Source organism: Acinonyx jubatus, chromosome A1, assembly GCF_027475565.1.
Source record: "Acinonyx jubatus isolate Ajub_Pintada_27869175 chromosome A1, VMU_Ajub_asm_v1.0, whole genome shotgun sequence".
Classification (NCBI taxonomy): Eukaryota; Metazoa; Chordata; class Mammalia; order Carnivora; family Felidae; genus Acinonyx; species Acinonyx jubatus.
This window is the reverse complement of record NC_069380.1, coordinates 6,747,121-6,770,834: the sequence shown is the minus strand read 5'-3', so window position 1 is coordinate 6,770,834 and position 23,714 is coordinate 6,747,121. Positions and strand designations below refer to the sequence as shown.

The 23,714-nt window shown below is 41.4% G+C and overlaps 1 protein-coding gene across 3 annotated transcripts in view; it reads left to right on the top strand.

Annotated features, from left to right (window-relative positions):
• Nucleotides 1-23,714, top strand: part of USP12 (ubiquitin specific peptidase 12) — a 104,313-nt gene that overhangs the window by 38,462 nt on the left and 42,137 nt on the right. For all 3 annotated transcript variants that reach the window (XM_053210513.1, XM_053210486.1, XM_053210553.1), the window contains exon 2: nucleotides 17,841-17,921. In XM_053210513.1, the coding sequence (XP_053066488.1) occupies nucleotides 17,841-17,921 (81 nt within the window). The remainder of the gene's footprint in view (nucleotides 1-17,840; nucleotides 17,922-23,714) is intronic.

Here is a 23,714-nt window from a genome sequence, read left to right as displayed (position 1 = left end):
AAATGTGTTGATCTTCCCAATGAATCAATTTTCTTTAGGTGTACAATGGGATCTTCATTTTTAATGTAGGTTTTTTTCCAGCTTGTAAATTTCTCTCTAAGCGTTGCTTTTGCTGTATCCCATTTGTTTTCAAATGTTGTATTTTTGTTTTCATTCATCTTAAGGTATTTTCTAATTCCCTTTGGTTTCTTCTTTACCTGTTGGTTGTTGAAAGGGTATGTTGTTTAATTTCCACATATTTGTGAGGTTTTCAGTTTTCCTTCCTTCTTTTACCAGTTTGAAGTTTTATTACAGTGTGATCAGAAAAGATGCTTTGTATGGTTTTAGTCGTTTTAAATTTATTAAGACTTGTTTTATGGTCTAGTGTGTGATGTATTCTGGGGAATGTTCCAACTGCACTGGAGAAGAATGTATATTTATTGTTGGCTGGAGCCTTCCATTTATGTCTGTTAGGTTTATTTGGTTTCTAGTGATGTTCAAGCCCTCTGTTTCCTTATTGAGCTTCTGTCTGGGTGTTTCATCCATTATTGAAAAAGGGTATCATCTAACTATTGTACAGCTGTCCCTTTATCCCTTCAGTTTTATCAGTTTTTAAAATTCGTTTATTTTTTTAATTAAGGTATGGTTGACCTGTAACGTTAATTTCAAGTGTACAACCTGATAGTCATTGTGAAGCAGTCATCACCATAAGTCTAGTTACTATCCATCCTCCTAAAGAATTACATAAGTTTTTGTTTTTTTTTGTGGTAAGAACTTTCAAGATCTGCCCTCAGCAACTTTCAAATATATAATACAATATTGTTGACTATAGTCAACATGGTAGTTCTATTTTTAATTTTTTTGAGGAATCTCCATACTGTATATGATTATGTTGAATGAAGTACATTCCATCCAGACCCGTTTTGTTAAGAGTTTTTTTAAATCATGTGTTGATGTTGCATATTGTCAATTGCCTTTTCTGTGGTTATAGAGATGATACAATTCTTATGCTTCATTTTGTTAATGTGGAGATTCATGTTGATTGATTTGTGGTTGTGAAACCATTCTTGATCTTGGTGCACAATCATTTCAGGGTGTTGTTGCATTCAGTTTGCTACCATTTTGTTGAGGAGTTTTGCATCTGTGTTCATCAGGGATACTGACCTGAAATTTCCTTTTTTGTGTGTGTGTTCTTATATGGTTTGAAATCAGGATAATAGCTGGCTTTGTAAAACGGGTTTGGGAGTATTCCCTCCTTTTCAGTGTTTTGGGATGAGTTTGAGAATAGGTATTCAATCTTTTTTGAATGTTTGAGAGAATTATTCACCAGTGAAGTCCCTCTGGTCCCAGACTTTTGTTTCTTGGGAGGATTTTGATTACTCATTCAGTCTTCTTACTAGTAATCAGTCTTTTCAAACTTTCTGTTTCTTCTCGATTCTGTCTTGGATGATTGTATGTTTCCAGGAATTTATCCCTTTTTCTAGGATGTCCAATGTGTTGGCATATAATTGTTCATAATAGTCTCTTAGATCCTTTATATTTATTTGGTATCAGTTGTAACTTTTTTTTCATTTCTAATTTTATTTATTTGAGCCCTGTCTCTCTTGTTCTTAGTGAGTCTAGCTAAAGCTTTGTCAATTTTTCTATCTTTTCAAGAAAAGAAACTCTTGGTTTCATTGATCTTTTCTGAATAGTGTCTCTATTTTATTTTTGCTGTGATCTGTATTTTCTTCTTTCTCCTAACTTTGGTTTTAGTTTTTCCTTTTCTAGTTCCTTTAGGTTTTATACCTAAGGTTATTCTAACTTTAGGTATAAGTCACCTAAAGTTAGAATAACCTTAGGTATAAATCACCCAAAGTTAGAATAACCTTAGGTATAAAACCTAAAGGAACTAGAAAATCTATTATTAGAGTTATACCTGAAGTTAGATTGCTTATTTGAGATTTTTCTTGTTTCTTGAGGTAGACCTGTATTGCTGTAGTCTTCCCTCTTAGAACTGCTTTTGCTGCATCCCGTAGATATTGGTGTGTTGTGTTTCCATTTTAATTTGTTGAACTATATTTTTTGATTTCCCCTTTTGAACACCCACTGGGTGTTCAGTAACATGCTGTTTGATTTCCACATATTTGTATTTTTGGTTCTGTTTTTTTCTTGTAAGTGATTTCTAGTCATATTGTAGTGAGGAAAGATACTTGATATGGTTTCAGTTTTCTTACATTATTATTAAGACTTGTTTTGTGGCCTAACATAGGATCTGTTTTGGAGAATGTTCCATGTGCACTTGAAAAATACCTATTTTGCTTTGGATGGAATGTTCTGCATATGTTTATTAAGTTCATCTAGTTTAATGTGTTGTTTAAGGCTGTTGTTTCTTTTCTGATTTTTTGGTCTGGGTTATCAATTAATTTAAGTGGGATATTAAAGGCCTTCACTATTGCTGTCAGTTTCTCCCATTAGGTCTGTTGATATTTGCTTTGTATGTTTATGTGCTCCTATGTTGGGTGCCTAAATATTTATTTACAAATGTTGTACCTTCTTGTTGGATTGACTTCTTTATTATTATGTAATATCCATCTTTATCTTTTATTACGACCTTTGTGTTAAAGTCTATTTTGTCTGATATAACTACCCTACCTGTCTTTTGGATTCTATTTGCGTGGTATTTTACATGGTACATATATTCATCCTTTCACTTTGACTGTATGTGTCTTACATCCGACGTGAGTTTCTTGTAGGCAGCACATAGATGGCTCTTGTGTGTTTATTCTTTCAGTCACTGTCTTTTGGTTGGAGATTTGAGGCCATTTACATTTAAAGTAATTACTGACAGGTGTGTACTTCTTGCCATTTTGTAAATTGTTTTTGTGTGTGTGTGTTTTGTTCTTCCTCTGTTCCTTTCTACTTCTCTTGCTTTCTTCCTTGATTTGATGACCTTCTATAGTGTTATACTTATTTTCCCATTATCTTTTGAGTATCTGCTGTAGGTTTTTACTTTAGTTTTACATGAGGCTCACTTTTAAGAGCCTATATGTAGAAGTCTATTATAAAGGTAATGGGAAGTTAAGTTTGGATGCATTCTAAAGCTCTGCATTTTTACTCCTCCTCCCCTATGTTTTATATTTTTAATGTCACGTTTTGCATCTTTTTATTTTGTGTATCATTTAACTAATTATGGAAGTTTTATGTTTACTACTTCTGTCATTTAACCTTCATACTAGCTTTATAAAGTGATTATTTCACTACTTTTACTATGTATGTATGTGCTTTTACTACTTTACCAGTAGGATTTTTACTTTCCTATGTGTTCTTGTTCCTATGAAGTTAACATTTCTTGTCAGGGTCATTTAGTAGTGACAGATTCCTTTAGCTATTGCGTGTCTGGAAAACTCTTACCTCTCCTGGACACCAGGCCCGGGGGACGTGACGTGATAACCTTGCTGGATAGAGTTCTTGGTTGGAAGTTTTTTCCTTTCAGCACTTTGAATATACATGCCGCTCCTTTCTGGCCTGCAAATGGATCATCACATGGGCTAGGTGTGTTTCAGTCTGCTGCTTTTGCCCTGGGTCCTGGACGAATGAGTCTGCACACGAGCCCTCCAAGAGCAGAATCTTTGTTTCCTACAGCCCTGTTTGTCCTTGATGTAAGTCCCATTGGTTTTCGAAGCCAGATGTGTTGAGGGTTTGTCTTCTCTGGTGCAGGTCCCAAGGGTTCAGGTGCTTGAAGGGATGCTCCTTATTAGTGAGGTTCCTCTTGATTCCTGATTGTGGGTCATTGCACCAGGGGTGGGGTTTTTGGCAAGATAGTGTCTCTTCCTCTCTTTCCCTTGTTGACGTGACTTTGTTGTGGAGGATATGTTTAACTGATTTTCAGCACATTGCCCCCTCCCCGTTGTTGCATTGGTAGCTGCAGATTTGTTGTGTCTGTGGGAGGAGGTGAGGTCAGGATTCTCCTACGCAACCATCTTTTTTCAATTTTTTATTGATATAGTTTGAGGTTTTGTAGGTTGGTGCGTATTATAATTGTTATATTGTCTTGATGGATTAAACCTTTTATTAATATATAATGTCTCATATCTACCACCCCCCCCCAGTTTTACTGAGGTATTATTGACATATAACATATGCAAGTTTAAGGTGGTGATTTGATACATATATGTGTTGCAAAATAATTACCCACTTTAAGGTTGATTAACATCTCCATTTCCTCACATAATTGCTGTGTGTGTGTATGTGTGTGTGTGTGTGTCACACGATAACATTTAAGGTCTGCTTTTTTAGATCTTTCAAGTCTATAATACAGTATTTTTATAAGATTTGGGGGGTATATTTTACACAATGTTACATTGGTTTCAGTTATACATAGAACTTTTATCGACTTAAAAATCTATCTTGTCTGAAATTAATAGCTTCCCCTCCAGCCCTCTCTTAGTTACGGTTTCCTCCGGATATCTTTTTACATTCCTTAACTTTCAATTGCTTGTTGTTTTGTTGTTGTTTAATCTAAAATGAGTCTTATAGACATCCTATACTTGGATCATGTTTTTTAAGTCTGTTCAGCAAATCTCTACCAGTTAGAGAGTTGAAGCCATTTACATTGAAAGTAATTATTAATAAGGAAGGACTTCTGCCTTGGTAGAAGGTAGTAAAACCTCGGTTTGCAAGCATCACTCATGCCCGACACATGCTTGTAATCCAAACACTTGTCTGTCAAAGTGAATTTCCCCATAAATAATGGAAACTCAGCTAATTCGTTCCACAACCTAAAAACATTCATATAAAAATGATTACAATACTGTAATATAATACAAAATAATAAAGAAAATACAAAATATAAACAAAAATAAATTAACTTGAACTTCCCTTTGAAAACCTTCCTGGCTGGTATGAGGGAGACGAGAGGAGGGTTATTGTGTAGGACAACTATCACTAATGGAATCACTGCTTGCTATCTGTTGGCTCACTGGAATCTTTTTCTTCATGGGGCCGTTGTGTATGCTCGTGTGGATGTTGAGTACAGTACAGTATTCATAAACTCTTGTTATGTACTGTATTTAATGTAACTGGCAATAAGGCAGCAGAGGAAAGGGTCTACATCTGCAGGCAGCCTGACCTAGAGTGAAGCAAAGCATCCCTAAGCTTTCTCTTGTCTGGAAAAGCAGAGGGCCGTCCACAGGTGCTTTGAAGTGACAAAAATACTCTAGTGCCAGTTGTGGGTACCTTCTGATGTTCTGAAAAATCACTGATTTCTGCCAAGCACCATGGCCTGAGACCGAGCCTCTAAGCACGGGAGGTGATCCCCCACAATCCCGCAGCAAGAAAGAGAAGAACCATTGGTGCAGTTGTGATCATGTGACATTGGGCGTCATGTACTACTCGTATTGCAAGACGTCGCTCGTTTATCAAGTTAAAATTGATTAGAAATGTTTGCTCCTCTTGTGGAACACTCGCAGAACAAGTTGCTCGCAATCCAAGGTTTTACTCTATTTGTTTATGTATTTTAGTTTTGTCCTTGTTTAATTCCTCCGTTAGTGCCTTTTTGTTATTTACTTGATTCCTTTAATGTACCATTTTGATTCCCTTTTCTGTATATTTTTCAAGTTATTTTCTTAGCAGTGTTCTTGAGTGTTACAATTAGCATGGCAAATTTGTAACAACTTAGTTTGAATAGTACCACCTCCTTTTCGATAGTATACAAACATTCTGCATCTGTACATCCCTCGTCTCTGCCTTTATATTGTTGTCACAGGCGACATCCATACATTGTGCACCTATTAACACAGATTCATACTTGTTGTTTGATGTGTCTTTTAAATCCTGTATGAAAAAGAGGGGAGTTAAAAGCCAAAAGTACGGTAATACTGGCAGTTGTATTTACCTGTCTTCTTTGTTTCTTTACATGGCTTTGAGTGGTTGCCTAGTGTCTTTTCATCTTAGTCTGAAGGATTCCTTTTAGCATTTTCCTGGAGGGCGGGCCTGCTAGTAATGAATCCCCCTATTAAGCCTGTCTTGTGGGGCAGGACGCCTGGGTGGCCCCGTGGGTTAGGCATCTGAGTCTTGATCTTGGTTCCGGTCACCATCTTACGGTTTGAGTTCAAGCCCCGCTTCGGAGCCTGCTGGGGGTTCTGCCCTTCCCCTTCTCTGCCCCTTCCCTGCTCACGAGCTCTTGCGCTCTCCAAATAAAAAGCAATGAATCCCCCTAGGCCTGTCTTGGAATGTCCTGACTCTTTGTTCATTCCTGAAAGATAGTTCTGCAGTTACAGAATTGTTTGACACTTTTTAAAAAAAAAAATTAATGTTTGTTTCCTTAGAGAGTGTGCAAGCGAGCAGGGGAGGGACAGAGAGAGAGGGAGACACAGACTCCGAAGCAGGCTCCAGGCTCCGAGCTGTCGGCACAGAGCCCGATGCAGGGCTCGAACTCACAAACCACGAGATCATGACCTGAGCCGAAGTTGGGCGCTCAGCCGACTGAGCCACCCGGGTGCCCCGACACTTTTTATCCCTGTGCCTGCTCGCATCTACAGATTTCTGATGAACAATCAGCTCTTAATCTTACTGTGGATCTTTTGTATGTGATGAGTTGTTTTTGTCTTGCCAATTTCAAGATTCTGTCTTTGTCTTTTGACAGTTTGACTATAATGTGTCAGAACCTCTGAGGTTTTCCTGCTTGGAATTCGTTGAAATCCTTGGATATGTAGATTCAGGTATTTCATCAAATTGGGGCCATTATTTCTTCACATTTTTTCCTGCTTGCTTCTTTTTGTTCCCTCTTCATTGGGGATTCTCCTGATGTAGATGTTGGTATTTTGATGGTGTCCCATAGGTCCCTCAGCTCATTTTTCTACAGTGTTTTTCCATTGTGCTGTTTGGTGTGGATAATTTTAATTTCCTCATTTTCAAGTTTGCTGATACTTTCTCCTTTCTGCTCAAATCTGCCATTGTACCCCTCTACTGAATTTCTTTAAAAAAAAAATACATTTTTTTTAATGTTTATTTTTGAGAAAGACAGAGACAGAATGCGAGTGGGTTGGGGCAGAGAGAGAGGGAGGCACAGAATCCGAAGCAGGCTCCAGGCGCCGAGCTGTCAGCCCAGAGCCCATCACAGGGCTCGAACTCACAGGCTGTGAGATCATGACCTGAGCCACCCAGGCGCCCCTCTCTACTGAATTTCTTACGTCAGCTGTTGTACTTAATAATTCCTGGTGTTCTGTTCAGTTTCCTTTTTATTACAGTCTCTTTGTTGATATTCACTATTTATTCATACACATGCTCTTGCTTTCTTCTAGTTCTTTGAGCATATTTAAGACCGTTCATTTAACACCTTAGTAATTTTAACATCTAGCATTCCTCAGGGTAGTTTTTGTCAAATTCTTTTTTTTTCCTCTCACAGTGCTGTGGTTTTCTGTTTCTTTGTATGTTCTGAAATGAGAACTGGACCATTTGAATATTACATTGTGGTGACTCTAGAAATCAGATTCTCCTCTTTCTCAGTGTTGCTGTTGAGGGCTGTAGTCATCTGTTTGTGCAGTGACTTTCCCAAAACAACTTTGCAAAATCTGTATTCTTTGTGGTGCGTGGGTACTGTAGTTTCTCTTAATTATCACCTTGTGTGTCACCTTGTGACCTGACAGAAATTTACCCACATGTCTCGGTCACCCCTGCCACCACCCAAAAAATCCAGAAAGGGAAGTTCACGCAGTGCAAGAGGGTGGAAACAAATGCAAGTATGTGTGCTGTTGCCCCAGGCTGCCTCCAGTATGACGGGGTGCATAGCCCCAGTGTTAGGAGGGCAGGGTCCCCGACCGCCCCCCAGTACCAGCCCATGCCCCACACGTGGGCCCTGTGCCCGCCAGTGCCGCAGGGCCGGGGGACGGGCTGGTGGCCGAGGCACGCGCTGTGCTCTCTCTGCCTTCGTCAGCTGCCCCCCTGCTTGGTGTCCGTGTTCTGAGATGGTTGGTTCTGACAGGTTTTCCAGCTCAGTGGGCTCGTGGTGGCACTGACCCAGGAGCTTCAACGTTCCACGGCGTCACTCCACCTGTCCTTACGCGTTGGACGTAACCGCACGTAGTCCAGCTGCAGTTCCTTTCTCTGTTTGACAAAACTAAGTTTGGTGGTAACTTTACTTTGTATCAGGGTGAGCAGGTACAGTACGCCTCTGGAATCTGGAGTATGAACTCTTGTTGTAGTGACAGAGTAACTCAGGAATTGTGATTTCATTTCAACTTAGTGACACCTTGTATCTGTATAGTGGTTTTCTTCACAAGGATGTGAAGGACTTTACAAATAGGCCGTTATCCTATAACCCGGGAGTTGAGAAGATGAAGTGTGCATATTTTTACAGGTGGAAGAAAGTGGAACATGTTTTTATCATACAGAAACCGAGCATTATCTTACAAATCAGTTACTCACGTCAGGTGTATGAAGTTGGCCAGTACCAGTCCAGGGCTCCTTGTTTTTATAGTGCCAAAAATTCTACCACCTGATAAAATAGGATGTAAAAACTATAACGAATATGGCAGAAAGAGCTTAAAACAATGATACATTTCTGGTTATTTGTTCACCAAAGTAGGTGAATCTGTGCATTGCCTTCACCACAAGCTGCTGTAAAAACCAAATCTTACCCTTTTTTGTTGTAGGTAAGGTGCCAGTGAGGGGGTTCAGATATGCTTTAAATGTGTAACTGTCGCGGTGCCTGGGTGGCTCAGTCAGTTGAGCATCCGACTCCTGATTTGGGCTCAGTCATGATCTCATGGTTTGTGGGTTCAAGCTCCCACGTTGGGCTCTGTGCTGACATTGTGGAGCCTTCTTGGGTGTGTTCTCTCTCTCGCTCTCTCTCTCTCTCTCTCTCAAATAAGTAAACTTAAAAAAAAAAGTATAACTATCCATGAGAGTATCTGATAAATTTCTTATAAAGTTTTTTGGTATTGAGATGAGTAGGATTTATAGAATTCATTGTGCTCGATCACATTAAGTACCGTATCCCATTATGCTGAGTTTGGTCCTATTTTGAGAATTTTCTTTTCGGTATTGTTAAGCTAAATGTGAAGGCTTGGCAGAGCCATTCTTGCTAAGCCCGGCGATGGTGGTGATACACCATTACTTCCTGACAGAGATGAATTAATGAGAGATTTTTCAGTAACTCGTCTCATGAATATTTACGGATCAAAAACATGGTTGTTGTTGTTGGCACTGAGTCATGTTCGTACTTTTTTCGTTCCTTGACTGAGTTAAGAGATTTAAGTGACTCTGAATCTTCTTTTCTTTTCTACATATCAATATTCTCTACAAATAACACATTTACCCATGAATATATAACTCTTCATTGAAGGTGTTAGAGCAAATAATATGAAAATTGTAGCTTTTAACATGTCTGATAGGAACATTGAGGTTCTAATGGATATGGAGATTCAAATCACAGCCTGATGTTTTTGGTCTGGTCATTCATCATTGAATTATAATGATTCACGTATGTAACTTAGTTTTTGTTTCTTACATGCTGTGTTTGTGTATATATCACCGTTAGATGAAAAGGATTATGGGAGTGCTGTCCTGAGTAATTTTAAATGTGCCGTGATTTGGCCAACGATTAATTGTAGAATTGGATTTTCCTTAATTGCTGGATGGGGAATTTTACGTGGGTAACATACCACACGTGTGTTCCTGTGGCTGCATCTGAAGCAGGAAGTAAGCTGCTTTAATTTCTCCTGAAAAGAGTTGTGTTGTTGAGAACCTGCCAGAAGTCTTCCTGATAGGGTTGAAGGTTTGGAGTAGCATAGAAGACGGGAGGAGGATGGGATGTTCACATACGCCGTTGGAAATAAAGTTTGATGGTTTCTCCTTCTCCACGGAACTTACACAGATGGCTCTCAGAAGGCCCGTGATGGGAACGGAGGCTGGGGCCCTTCAGGAGCATGATTTCCAGAGCTTGATAACTGGTTGTGTCGTAGTTCAGGGATGCAGCAGGGCGTTCGGACTCCCCCCTTCCTGCCGGAGACCGTACCTCCCTCCTCTGGGGGTGCCATTTGCACCATATGCTGTCTTCCCACAGGGGGCTTTGCTCGGTGCCGGTCCCGGATTCCCAGACGGCACCTGCAGCCCTGCGATAACCCTGCGAGGATGCGGTGCCGCTGTGAAGTCTGGCTCGGGGTTGAGAACCCTTTTCTGCGGACTACGTTTTCACTTTGATGGCAGAGGTCGCACCAGAGGAGGCCATTGCAGAGGTTCTTGGGATGGCTGCACATCAGCGTGGAATGTCCAACGCCCTTGTCGGTTACTTTGGGAATTTCAGTCTTTTGGGCGGTTGATCTGAAGGGCGTGGGGGGGGTAAGAAGGGGTAAAGGAACTGTGTTTAGTGCCTTCTGTTGCAGACATTGTTCCAAATCGATACATTTTTAAAAAACAGGCCATAATAAGGGTGTTTGCCCTGTTTTGCAGATCAGGAAGTTGGAGCACGAATTCAAAATACTGGGAATATTTTGCCCAAAGTTCACACTTTGGTTGTGATTCTGTGTTGCTGCTAACTATCTTCGAATGAGAGCATTTTAGATTTGCAGTCGATGCCGTGAGTCTGGTCTCTCTCACCTTGCTGATGAGAAAAGCGAGGCGGAGCGATTTGAGGCAGTGACGCTGTGGTTGAACTCCTATTAGAACCAGGCCAGGTCACTCGGCCCCCCGCACTGCCTGGGGCTGGAATGTCGAAGTGGCTGCTCGTGTTCCGGGCTCTCGTTTCACCAGCGTGTACAGCTGTATGGAAATACCTGCGGAGAAAAGCTCAAGGCTTGGGCTCTTTTAGTTCTGTCTGCTCGCGATGGAACACCGTGATGGAAATGTCCCCCATTTTCTGCTCTCGGGGTCATTCCTGTCCTGATATCCTGGAGTACGAGCTGCATACTAGCATAGTTTGATACTGTTTTCTTCTCTGTAACTTTACATTTATTTTTAATAGTTTTCTGCCTGTAGGTCATCATGAAAAGCTAATTGTTCACTGTACACGCCCCAGTTGGATTATGACTTTGCGGTTTTTTCTTACCGTTTTTAAATCTTTTGTAACCCTCTATATCAAAACTCTCTTGATTTAAACTCACAATGAGAAATAAGTTTCCCAGTTAGACCTAATAGACACATACGTAATTCCTGGAAAAAGTCTCACAGACCATTATTTACCCTTAGTAGGGAGATATACGCCATCATGTCTTCTGTTTTACTGAAAAAGCAAATGGTAGATCCACCAAATTCGTCTCACTTCTCACTAAATGACACTTTGACGGTCACGTTCTACAACTTTCCGCTCAGGGCTGGGTAGAAAGCAGATACTATACTTGGTGAATTTCACCTCTTAGGAAGGTCTGCTGCTTTCAGAAGATTTTTATGATGCGTGACACTTAGGGTACGAAATGGCTTGCTTGTTTGTTTTTTATACAAATGTTTGTCGTCTCTGATACAGTTTCAGGGACCCAGTGTCATCCAGAAGTGCAAATGTGGGCTTCTAGCCTTCCTGTTCTCCGTTCTCCCCTTTAAGACACTTGCTTCGTGTGTCTTCTGTACTTGGGTTCATCCTTTCACGGCTCAGATTCACTTTGTCTCTGTTGTGTTCGTACCCTCGCGTGGGTTCTTCCTGTGGCTCCAGAACTTTTCTTAGTTTACCAGGGTCACTCGATTGTCTCCTTTTCGGGAAGCCTTTCCTGCCTGTTTTGGCAGTCTTCCTTTGGGTACTGACCTGGTGTGACCCTTCGGTGTTACACTTGGAATGGCAAACACTGGATTCTAAGATAGGATTTGAAACATGAGAATGGGGAAATGTCATTGTATTTTATTATACTTGTTTTAAACAAATTTGTCTGGGAACTAATAGTTCACTGCAACTGTCTAGTAAAAAAAAAAAAAGCTAGCGTACTTGATAAGTATGTTTCTAGATGTCCGTCCTTTTACTGTGCTACCGTTTTTTATTCCTCATGGATTGCGTCCTCTTGCGTCTTTCTTGTAATGGCAGACTGGAGAGCAGTCAGAGAGGCGTGTGCTCCATGTAAAAATGACCGTGTGAAAAAGACTTCATCAGAAGCAGCCTTCCCCTGGCTGGCTTATTTTCTTTTTTTCCTGTTTGCAGATGGTGTGTTCAAAATGATAGATCAAAGGTGTGTATATTGCTTCAACTTTCCTTTCACTTGGATGGGTTTTTTTTTTTGGCATGAAAAAGAAGCATTGCTCACCTTTCTAGGAATCCACAGCAGGCAGGTTTACGGAGGTGCTTACTCCATGGCCTGCACATTCTCCGATCGGATGGCTTTCTGAGGATGTGAAAATACATCCTGAGTTTTTTTTCAGAACTTAATGTTTGACCTTCCATAGACTATCCAACATTGTATCCTTTACATCTTAATGAGATTGAACGATCCAGCAGATTCCCACACGTTGCTAGAGTGTGGGGATGAGAGGTGCAGTAGGGATCAAGGTCTTACACGTGAGACGACCGGGGTCCAGACAGAGAAGCATTTTGCCTCAAGTTGTTACAGCTAGCTGCTGGCATGGCCAGGACCAGACCCAGGACTCTAGCTTTGCCAGGTCCGGGTCAGTGTCATTAATAGTATGCCGCGGTCTCTACAGCAGCTCAACAAGGGACCCATTCTTCCATGAGATAGTTTTCCATAAAACATTCCCTATTTTTAATAAAAAGTGTAAAAAAGTGTGGATTACTGGCATTATATTGACAGGAATCTTGACTAAAAAAATATTATCCAATATTAACTTTGTTTCTCTGGCACAGCCGTTGAGTTTTTCTTTTTTTTCTGATTTAATTATTAAGTCTTTCTGTCTTTCTTTTTGTTTGTTTGTTTTTAAGAGCAGTTTTAGTTCACAACAAAATTGATTTTGGATTTCCCATATGATATATGGATTTCTCATATAGACCTGCCCCAGTGTGAGCATAGCCTCCCTCATTACCATCACCCCCCCCCCCACCAGAGTAGTACATTTGTCATAATTAATGAACTATGTTGAAACATCATAATCAGGTAAAGTCCATAGTTTGTGTTACTGTTTACTTTTGGGGTACATTCTGTGGGTCTGAACAAATGTATGATGACATATTCATCATGGTAGTATTACATGGAATATCGTCACTGCCCTAAAAATCTGTGCTCTGCTTCTTCATCCCTTTCTCCCCAACTTCTGATATTTTTACTGTCCCTCTAGTTACCATTTTCAATTAAAAAAAAAATTTGTAATGTTTATTTGTATTTGAGAGAGAAAAAGAGAGAGAGCGCACACAAGTGGGGGAGGGGCAGAGAGACTGAGACAATCTGAAGCAGGCTTCAGGCTCTGAGCTGTCAGCACAGAGCCCGATGTGGGGCTTGAACCCTGGAGCAGTGAGATCATGACCTGAGCTGAAAGTCAGACACTTAACCGACTAAGCCACCCAGGCTCCCCACCATTAAGTTTTTACTTTCAATTATTATAATTTTTATATTTAAAAGTTTTATTTGGTTCTTTAAAAAAAAATCTGCTTTGGCTTTAGAATCTCATCTTTGTTCTTAAAATCAAGCCAGTGTTACTTTTTGGCACATGTTATGCATTTGTTCTGTATCATGTCGGAAATAGTTCTGATATTAAATGTCTTGAGAGTCTCATTCTGCCATCTGTGCTTCTGCTGGCTTTTATTCATAGAGTACTCTATTTTCCTGTGGCTTTGGGTATGTGTATGAGTTTTGATTGTGAACTCAGGTCTCTTGGAGTGTTATCTGTGGGAACTTTTTGTGGGGTGGATTGGCTTTATCTTCCAGGGTGAACTTGGTCGTTCTGCGGTTGTAGGGTGAAGAGGGCACTGTCATCTCAGGGTCTCTCTGAATTACATTTTCTGCTCAGGTGGTTTTGCTGTAAGATCATACAGCTGGCATGAATTTGGGTTACAGTCTTTCATAAGTCAGCTTGGGGTTGTGAGTTTTCGGAAGACGCCCTCCACTCTCAGTGCCAAGGACATGCCGGGCGCATTTCCTTGCTGCCTCCTCCTGCGGTACAGGATTATTTCTTGCTCCCCCTGACATGACGATCCAGCCCTTTTGGGATCTCAGTGCCCATGCTCAGGTCTTCTGTTGGCCTTTCTATCTCCCGAAGTTTTCGGTTTCCCTGCACTCCGTTTCATTCAGCTGTCAGAAGAGCGTGTAAAGGTCACTAGTGTTGACAGTTAACCCTCAGCGTGAAATCTCTCTTTGGCATTGGCTTAGCCTCCAGGGTTCCCCCATCATTTTGTTTTTTGTTCTCTGCAGCTTCCTTATTTTCTCATCAGCTCAGTAAATTCTTATCTTTTAATATTAAAATTCATCCACCATTTGGTTGTTTTCATCAGAGAGTCAGGGATATCTAATTCCGTCCTTATGATGAATTTTGTACTAATAGGTACTGAGTCTAAAATAACCTTTTGTGTAAGTTACAAAAACGGAGCCAGAAACTCCAAAAAGAACGTCTTCTTCCTGTGTGTGTGTGTGTGTCATGTACTCCTACAAAACAGATGAATCCTGATACCTATACGTATGAAAGCGTTAGAGCAAAAATTCCTACTTGAGCATGCCACCATTTCTTTCTTTTGTCCTGGTAAAGCATCACTGATTTAGTAAACCACTGTTAATTGTAGTAGGATCATATTTCTCAAGCGTAGGGATAGAGAGTTGTTCAGAGCCATTGCTATTGGATATTGACTTATTCTAGGTTCAGTTTAAACCTTGGGGTGCTTGTTGACCATTATTTGACACAAAAGGGTTTGCCAACTTCCAACAAAATCTTCAAGGGGTGACGACACAGAGAACTCTTCTACAGATACTAAAAATTACACAGCAAACTTTTGGCTTGGTGGCTGTTTTTCCCCAGCTGTGTCTAACTGTAGTGTTGAAAACCAGTCATCAGAAACTGAATTGCTTCGTCTACCCTTTGCCTTTGTAGTTGGCATGGAGTTAGAGTAGAGTTGTACTCTGATAATTTCCGCAGAGAAAATCTTGAATTCATGCCATAAGAGTATCTCCTGCACATTCACAGAATCTGCTATACAGCGTCCTTGTCATGGTAAGGTGTATGTTACTAGGCTGTGCTTTAATTTAGAACTGTCATAAAGTAAATCCCGTTCTCTCTTTGTACTTTCCATTTGGATCTGCTACCCTGACTCCATCTGTCACTGTAATCTCTCCCTGTTGAATTGTGTTGCTTGGCATTTATGGGTTGGCTTGGACTTCCTAGAGTTTTGTGTTGATCTAGTACATGTCCTCAGGAGGGTTGATAATAAGTGATCGGTAGTGTTAGAATGTTGAGTTAGAAGAGACTGTAGAAATTACCTTGTCTTTTAATTTTCTAAACATGTTTAGCTGTGAAAACCTTGATTTGGGTAATGGATTACTTGGAAACGCAACAAACAGATCAACGTAGAGGAGTTGGAGGTTTTGAAAATCAGTGGAGACCAACTCCTTTATCTTGCAAATGAAGCGTCTTAAACCCAGAAAGGTTAAATGACTATGGTTTATGGCTGTTTCCACCTTCCCACACTTAGCATCTTTCTCCCAGACCTCCGATTGGATTGTGGTTTTGCTTTGTTGTTAGACTTTTGGACAGTACAGTGACTATACCTCTGCACTGCTTTGTGGGGTTGGCCAAAGTTGTTTTTTTTAATGATAGCTATCTCATTTTTTCTTGTGCCTTTGTTTCTTTCTCTTGCTATTTCTTAGCTATTGTTTGGAGCAGATATTTGTGATCATTACTGGCTAATGAGAGTAGCTTTTCTTCCCCCCTTGAATTTGAAGGGAAGGGGGAGAAGGCAGCCATCATTTATGGGACACCTGCTTCTGTGCCAGGCACTGCGGATGCTTTCACCAAGGTTTCAATTCAGTTAATTTGTAGCCGCCCTATAGAGTAGTTGGTGACATTTTCCTTTTACAGTTAGGAAACTGAGGCACAAAGAAGCTAGTAAGTTGATCCGTAGCCAAACTACCTTGAGGATGCGGACGGGGAGAGGGATTTCTAAGCAGAGCATGCATGATATGTCACGGGTAGGGGGATGAATGGGTCATCTGGACTGGTGAGAATACGTGCTCTGTGGCATGTGATTGCTATTACATTGGAGAGAGAATGTTCACGTGTTATCCTGTTCTTCCCACGGGCCAGAAACACTTTCCGGAGTTAGGTGCACTGACATTTTACTGTCCACATAAATAGATGTGATGAGGTTGTACTTTGGATCATAGAGCCTTTCTTCTTTTTTTGTGGGGGAGGGGTTGTACTTATTTAAACGAATATTGTTTTGAATTCGTATGGTAAGTGGTAAACATCCGGGTTACTGATAGTTTTCAACATACGTGAGGAAGCTTTGACATGGTACTTGAGCTGGCAGGGGTGGAGGGTGGGGCTTGCAGCATTCCCACCGAGACAGATTTGTTCAGTGGATCTCGAAGTTGCTGTGATCATTGAATTTGATGTCAAAACACAGGGCATAGCCAAATTGGAAGTAAAGGGTGTTTGTAAACTAGCGATTCCGTCAAGGTTTTGTGTAAAGCCTAAAACGAGTCCCAAATTAATAAAAAAAAAAATAAATAACGAAGGCAGCGTCATGTTTATGTACCAGCGCTGGATGGCTGGAGGGCATTAGAGGAAATGTGTTGTTTTGGTAGAATCTGACCACCAATCCACCCAGCCCCTCTAATCAGTGCTTACAATCAGGAAGTTGAGGATGTGTTGTCTAACAAAGGTTGGCCTTCCCCAGTCCAGGGATGGAGCTCAGTCAGGAAACGGCAAGGTCTTCTGAGCACCGAGGTGGTGTTAATTTCATGTCCGTGCCCCGGAGGAGGCAGTGTGTGCGTGTGGTTTTACTGCAGCTTTGCAGAGTGGCCGCCGGCATTTTGTGAGTGATGTTGCATGGGTTTTGTCTGGGGGGATGTTTTCTTGGGAGTTTTAAGTACACATACCTAGAGGTATCATGCTTTCAGTGTTGCTGTCTTTTTTCCCTCTCCGGCTATGTTGGGAGTCCATTTAGGGGCGTGTGCCAGTACACAGGGCCCTAGTGGCACCCCCACCTCCCCTCTTTTTCAGGGACGGAGTTGAGTCGGTCGTATTCCTGAGACCACGACACGTGATTGTGGTCTGTGCCGGGCCCTTCTTCTGTTGGGTTTCGTTTTGGTTTTTCCCTTTTTTATCCTTCACCCCCAGTTGCAATGCCCCAGTGCTCTTCAGCACCCACTCAAGGACGTTTAACATCCATTCATTCTTAAGCCCGCTGGCCGGGTGCTAGTCTTTATGTATGCATTAAGCTCAGTTTTTCTTTTTTTTCATATTTAACATTATGTTTTTGAGAACTAGGCGTGCTTTTGTATGTAAACCTAGCTCCGATCATTCCGACTCTGCTCCAGAGCTGGCCGTCACATTTCATAGACTGGCTGCTTGTTGGCTGTGCGGTCGTCCGTGCCGCCCCGCGCGGCGTGCTTGTCACTGTGGGTCCCGGGTGGGGATCCGTCAGGTCAAACTTGGAGGAACAGTTAAGTCACCTACTACATGTGTGTTTGGTTTCGGCTCCCTGAGATGGCTGTCGAATTATACCCCGTTAGGGCACGGGTACAGCAGGGGCTTTAATCCGCTAGCTAGAAAAAAAGTCACAAGTTATAAGTACAGCTTCTTGATCCGCGCTTTGCTTTCCTGAGAAAGTTCTTGCAAACTAGACTTACTATTAAAATCCTTCACTCTTCACTATCATCCTTTATTTTCTTTCAGTAATGTTACGTGGTGAAAGGGAACACAGTTTTTTAAGGGATGTCTCTGTGATGCACGTACAACCGAAACGTTATGAAAATACTACGAATACTAAGAGTGCTGTTTCGTTTGTTTTAATTTTTATTTTACAGGGCGCCAATGCCTCGGCATTAGAGAAAGAGATTGGTCCAGAACAGTTTCCAGTCAATGAGCACTATTTTGGATTAGTCAATGTAAGTATCCGTTGGTACTCCGCCTTCACAACTATGGTTGCAAATCGTTTTCAAAGTGTTGAATGTGTTTCATAATTTATTAAAGGAAAATTGTTCATTTGCATCAGTAGGCTTAAAGCCAAGAAACTTGATTTGGAATTTTAAAATACTCTTTTTTTTTTTTTTTTTAAACGTTTATTTATTTTTGAGAGAGCGAGCGAGTGAGCACGAGCAGGGGAGGGGCAGAGAGAGAGGGCGACACAGAATCGGAAGCCGGCTCCAGGCTCCGAGCTGTCAGCACAGAGCCCCACGCAGGGCTTCAACCCACGAACCGCGAGATCATGACCTGAGCTGAAGTCGGACGCTTAACCGACTGAGCCACCCAGGTGCCCCTAAAATACTCTTTTTAATGGAAGGGAAACAAGACTGCTCGAAGTCTTAAGGGTCTTAGATTGGAGTTAGCCAGATTTTTCCTATTTTGTATCAAATTTTTTCATAACCGAAATTTCATATGGCCTATGCTACATGATCTGTTGTTTCTTTGAGAATTATTTAAATGCCCAAATAGAAGTGGTCCAATGTACAGGTGTAATAAAGTTTTGCAAGTGCCTCCATGTGTCTGTGGACTCTTTGTCAGCTGACTTCTGGCAGTGTTCCACTAGCATAGATATAAAAATGCAAAATATAGGAGAAAGATACATCCCCAGTCCTTGTGAAGATAATTCTAGTTATTAGACATCATTGAAATTTTGGAAGAACTTTCTTTGGAAGTTTTAACTCTTTTTCTGACTCATCAAGTGCCACAAATCTGTGTTCTACAATTGTGGTAGTTTATGCTGTCCTGTTACGTAGATCCGTGGTGAATGTTTTAAACTCTAGGTAAGAGATGATGATACAGGGGACAAAGTAAGTTCCATTGAACACACGTGTGTCACTCACTGAGTACTAGTATGCAATCCATGACGTTCAAGGTAGATTTCTTGTGTAGGTAAAGTGATGTGGGCATTTCCTCTCCTGCTGGGAGTCCCCTTGAGAGTGTAAAGCTTGTAACAAAGGGAGTCTCCACCCCACTGTGCCCACCTCCCCAGAGGAGCCTGCTCATTCATCTACTGGCTCTTGTTTCTGGAATCTACCCCCACATTCCAAATAAAGTGCCTGTATGCTATTAAAAACAGTCTATCGACTTCTTTTCCCTCACCCTAGACATTCCTTCATGGCTCTCCTTTTCTAGAACTGGTCTTCTTCCTTGGATTTTTCCCTGCTTTGTGGAACATGTTCTATGGTAGCTTTTTTAGGGAGCGTGCATGGGAGGTGAACTTTGAGCGCTCGTATTTAAAAACGTTTCGGTTCTTGCTAAAGCTAGGTACACAGCCTTCCTTCAGAATTTGTAAGGGATTACTCTGTGGCTTTCTGGCGTCTGTTGATGTCAAGAGGGCTGATGCTGTTCTGATTTTTCACCTCTTCTGAGTGTGGCCCCCTCCTCCCAACCCCCCAACAGTGTTTTAGGAGGCTTTCAGAATGTGGATGATTATCCACAATGTTCTGAAATTTCATGATGTGTCTTCGTGTTCCTCCCCCCACCCCTTTGTTGCACTGACTATGTACCAACTCATTCAGACATTTTTCGTTTTCCTCAAGTCTCGAACATTTCTGATACTAGCATTTGGATAATTTCCTATCAGTGTAATCTCTTTGTTCTGTCTTTTTTGATATACCCTTCGTTGCATATTGAAATGCAGACTGATTTCTCTGTTTTTTTCTGCGTTTTCTCCCATTTTTGATCATCTGCTTTGTATTCTACATTTTGGATTATTACTCGCCCTTTTTTATCTTGTTCATTGCACCTTTTATTTCTTAGAGTGTTACTTTTGTTCTTTGATTTTGTTTCTCTGTGGTTTTTCTCAGGATATTATTTACAGTTGTTGAGGTTTTCTTATCCTTACTGGATTGTTTCTGAGACACCCCCTCCCCCACCCCCCCCACCCCCGCCGCCATTTTAAACTCTCTTTCCTAATGGAAGCTCTCCTTAAATTTCATTCCTGCATCAAGATGAAATTCTGAGAAGCTGATTTGGGCTCTGTGTATTAGGGTGGAGTTGGTCTACCAAGGGCTTCTCTCCAAGGTGACTGCCCCCCACCCCCATTTCAGTGGCTAGAGCCTTTTCTCTGGGGCTGTTGACCTGGTGCTGAGGGACTTCTTCAGTCTGTGTCTAGGGCTGGCTTCGTTCAGGGTCTTATTGAATCCTGTCCTCTGTTTGGTGCCTCATGTGGTCCTCTGCTGTCCTTAAGGGCTCTTGAACCAGACTCTCCTGTTCAGCTTCTGTGGGGACTAAAACCTACAATTGAAAGAAAGGCGAAGTGCCTAGGGGTCTGAACGGTTCTTTTAAAAGACTTACAACCAGGGGCGCTGGGGTGGATAAGCATCTGACTCTTGGTTTTAGCTCAGGCCATGATCTCAGTTTGTGGGATCGAGCCCCCCATGTCAGGCTCTGAGCAGGGAGCCTGTTCCGGATCCTCTGTCTCCCTCTCCCTGCCCCTCCCCTGATCGCTTGTGCACGCTCGCTCGCTGTCTCCCAAAGCAAACAAGAAATAAGCATTAAAATAATAATAATAATAAAAGGCTTATAACCGGACCTGTGTTTTCCCACCCTCACCCTCCTTTTTTTTCCCCCTTTATTTTTTCCTAATTTATTCTTTTACTGTCATTTCATTGGAGTTTTGTCAGGGGTGGGGGGAAGTTAATTGAATATATTTGAATGTATGTAATTTCCCTTGTTTAACAAGAAAGTCTGGCCTTTACTTCCGATATCTAGGGTGTTTGTGCTTGCGTACAGAGTTGTCTAGTGATCAAAAACCTCATTTAACTTCTGGGAATGGGCAAACCCCAGTTTCTTCTCTCTCATTATTACTTCCCTGTGGCTGCCACCCTTATTTGGTTCACACTCAAGCTAATATGTGTCTTGAATTGTAGTAAAAGTGCATTCATTGATAGTGTCTCAGAAGAACCCATTTTCTTTAGCACAGGAGTATTTTATATATTGAAGGCTGTCTCACTTTTAATCTTCTCCAGTATAAATATTTCAATCTCTCCATTTTGTGTCTGACTGTAACCTTTTTTGCAGATAGCCTCACAACAAGGAAAACAGTATCCTAGATAAAATCTTACTATAAAATGAGTTCTACAGGCCTGTTTTCCCCTTGCTGTTAATGTTTTTACTTGAACATACCTCTCAGAATACCAGGGTCAATTGTGTTAAAGGAAAAAAAAAAGATTTCTTAGAAGGTTTTATTTTTATTACTCCCCGTGGATCAAGATTAAATTAATCTAAATTAAGAGGGTAGTATTGGTGCTTTTCCCTGAAGCTGACTAACCGAGATTCAGTAAAACCCAAGAGAAGCAGGAGGGAGTAAAGTTAGTACGAGAATTTTAGGGGAATCTTTGTCCTTATCCCCTCCAGAGACTCTTCCGATGGGTGGAAATATAGTTTCTGATCTCTGTGCCTAGTTAGTACACCAAAGAATTGAGCTCCCTGAGGCAGCCAGGGCTCCAACCTTGAAAGATTGATGAACACCTTGAATTATATTGAGAAAGTAATTGATGGTCAGAGTACATGCAGCAGAACCAGTATAGTGATTAACTTTTTCCATGGTTTAAACTTTCAGGCTCTCTTGCAACTGTGTTCTATAGTCTTAACCTTTTTCTAGAAATCCTATTTTAAAAAAAATAATGTTTATTTTTGAGGGGGGGGCATGAGCGGATGAGCAGGGGGCAGAGAGAGAGAGAGAGAGAGAGAGAGAGACAGACAGACAGACAGACAAGAAAGAATCCAAAGCAGGCTCCACAGACTGGACGTGGGGTTGGATGCTTAACCAACTGAGCCACCCAGGCACCCCTGTATTTTTAAGCTCTTAAAATATCACTGTTGTTTCTTCCCCCCCCTCCTTTTTTTCTTTTTTCTTTTTTTTTTTAATTTATGGAGTTATCACACTATTTATAGGAGTTCCTAAAAAATAAGGGTGGAGCTTTGGGGGATAAGGGAGGGTAGCTTAGTTAATTCAGAGATCAACATTTTAACCCCTCCGCCCCCCATCTCTGTCTGCCAGGTAGTTCCTATTGAAAACAACACTGGAATGTAGCTGTTTTAAGAAATTCTGTGGTTTAGGAAATTCTGTGGGACGCCTGGGTGGCTCATTCGGTTAAGCGTCCAACTTCGGCTCAGGTCATGATCTCACAGCTTGTGAGTCGGAGCCCCGCGTCGGGCTCTGTGCTGACAGCTCAGAGCCTGGAGCCTGCCTTGGATTCTGTGTCTCCCTCTCCCCTGCTCGTGCTCGCTCTCTCTCTCAAAAATAAACGTTTAAAAAAAAAAAAATTCTGTGGTTTATCTTTTCTAACAATTGGATTTTGTTAAAATGAGACACACATGTATTTTCTTTTTATTAATCTGTTCTTAGCTAAGTGTGAGTTTCCAAGGTTCATTTTTTAAAAAATGTTTCTTTTGAGAGAGAGAGACAGACACACACACACACACACACACACACACACACACACACACGCGCGCGCGGGGAGGGGAGGGGAGGGGCAGGGCAGGGCAGAGAGAGGGGGAGAGAAAGAATCTCTGAGCCCGGTGTGGGGCTCAGTCTCACTAACCATGAGATCATGCATGACCTGATCCAAAACCATGAGTTGGATGCTTAACGGATTGAGCCACCCAGGTGCCCCTCCGTGGTTCATTGTAATAGCTTTTAAGAAAAGACTTACACTGAGAAGAGTTCCTGTTAGACCTGCCTGATTGGATCCTTTTTGTGATTGGCAAGCGGCATACTTACTCACTAGCACTTGCCTTTGGGAAATAGTACGTGTATTTGGACAGGTAGAAAATCGGGCTTGTTTTGGAAATGTAGTCTCCAGGCCCAGTGTGGAGCCCAGCACGGGGCCTGAGCTCTAAGATGGTCAAAACCTGGGCTGAGATCCAAAGTCAGACACTTAACCAACAAAGCCACCCAGGCTCCCCCAGACTTTTTTTTTTTTTTTAATGGAGAAGAAAAATAGCCACAGTTGGATTAACAGAAAATTCAGTGTGGTGGTTGATCCCAACATTGTTAATGACAACATATTTTCCATTATTTGTGGTTGCAGATCTTTTTATCTTGGAAGACTGTTTTCACAAATGACTTTTATGGCAGTTTACTCTTCATAATTCTGATGTCTGCCACTGTAATTTGCATAATACATAGCGTGGGGATTTCCTGTTGGTTTAACTCTTGTGAATGCGTTCGTATTTCTGATGTTATTGGAAGTCTGAGAGGAGAAATACTAGTGTGGTGTGAGGGTTGAGAGATGGTCTTGTGTAGACAAGGGAGCCTTTTGGAAGCTTTCTCTTGTTGTAAAATATCCTGCTTAAATGTCAGCTGTTTATAGGGCCAGCTAAATCCTTTGAAAACAAATGGTTTTAATCTCATGAACCGGATTGCCTTTTTCCCTTGTATCTTGTCGCTAATGAGTACTTATTTTAGTAAATGGAGTGATTTCAGTTAGTAGCTCTTTCCTACTTGTGCAGCCTACATTTTTAAGAGTCTTTTTTCATTCTTTTATTATATGGTTCTATATTAATTTCTAATAACTGCCAAGAGACAGGTGGCCTCATTAAATCGATTTGTGAGGCTGCAGTGGAATGTGCTTTTCCCTAAAATCTTTGTTATAAAATAACAACTGTGTTCCTAGACCGTCTTACAAGAGGCTTTTAAGCCTGAATTGCCCGTAGTCATTGGCCGGAATTCTGGATTCAGGGGCCGTTGTGAAGGACACAAATAAAAA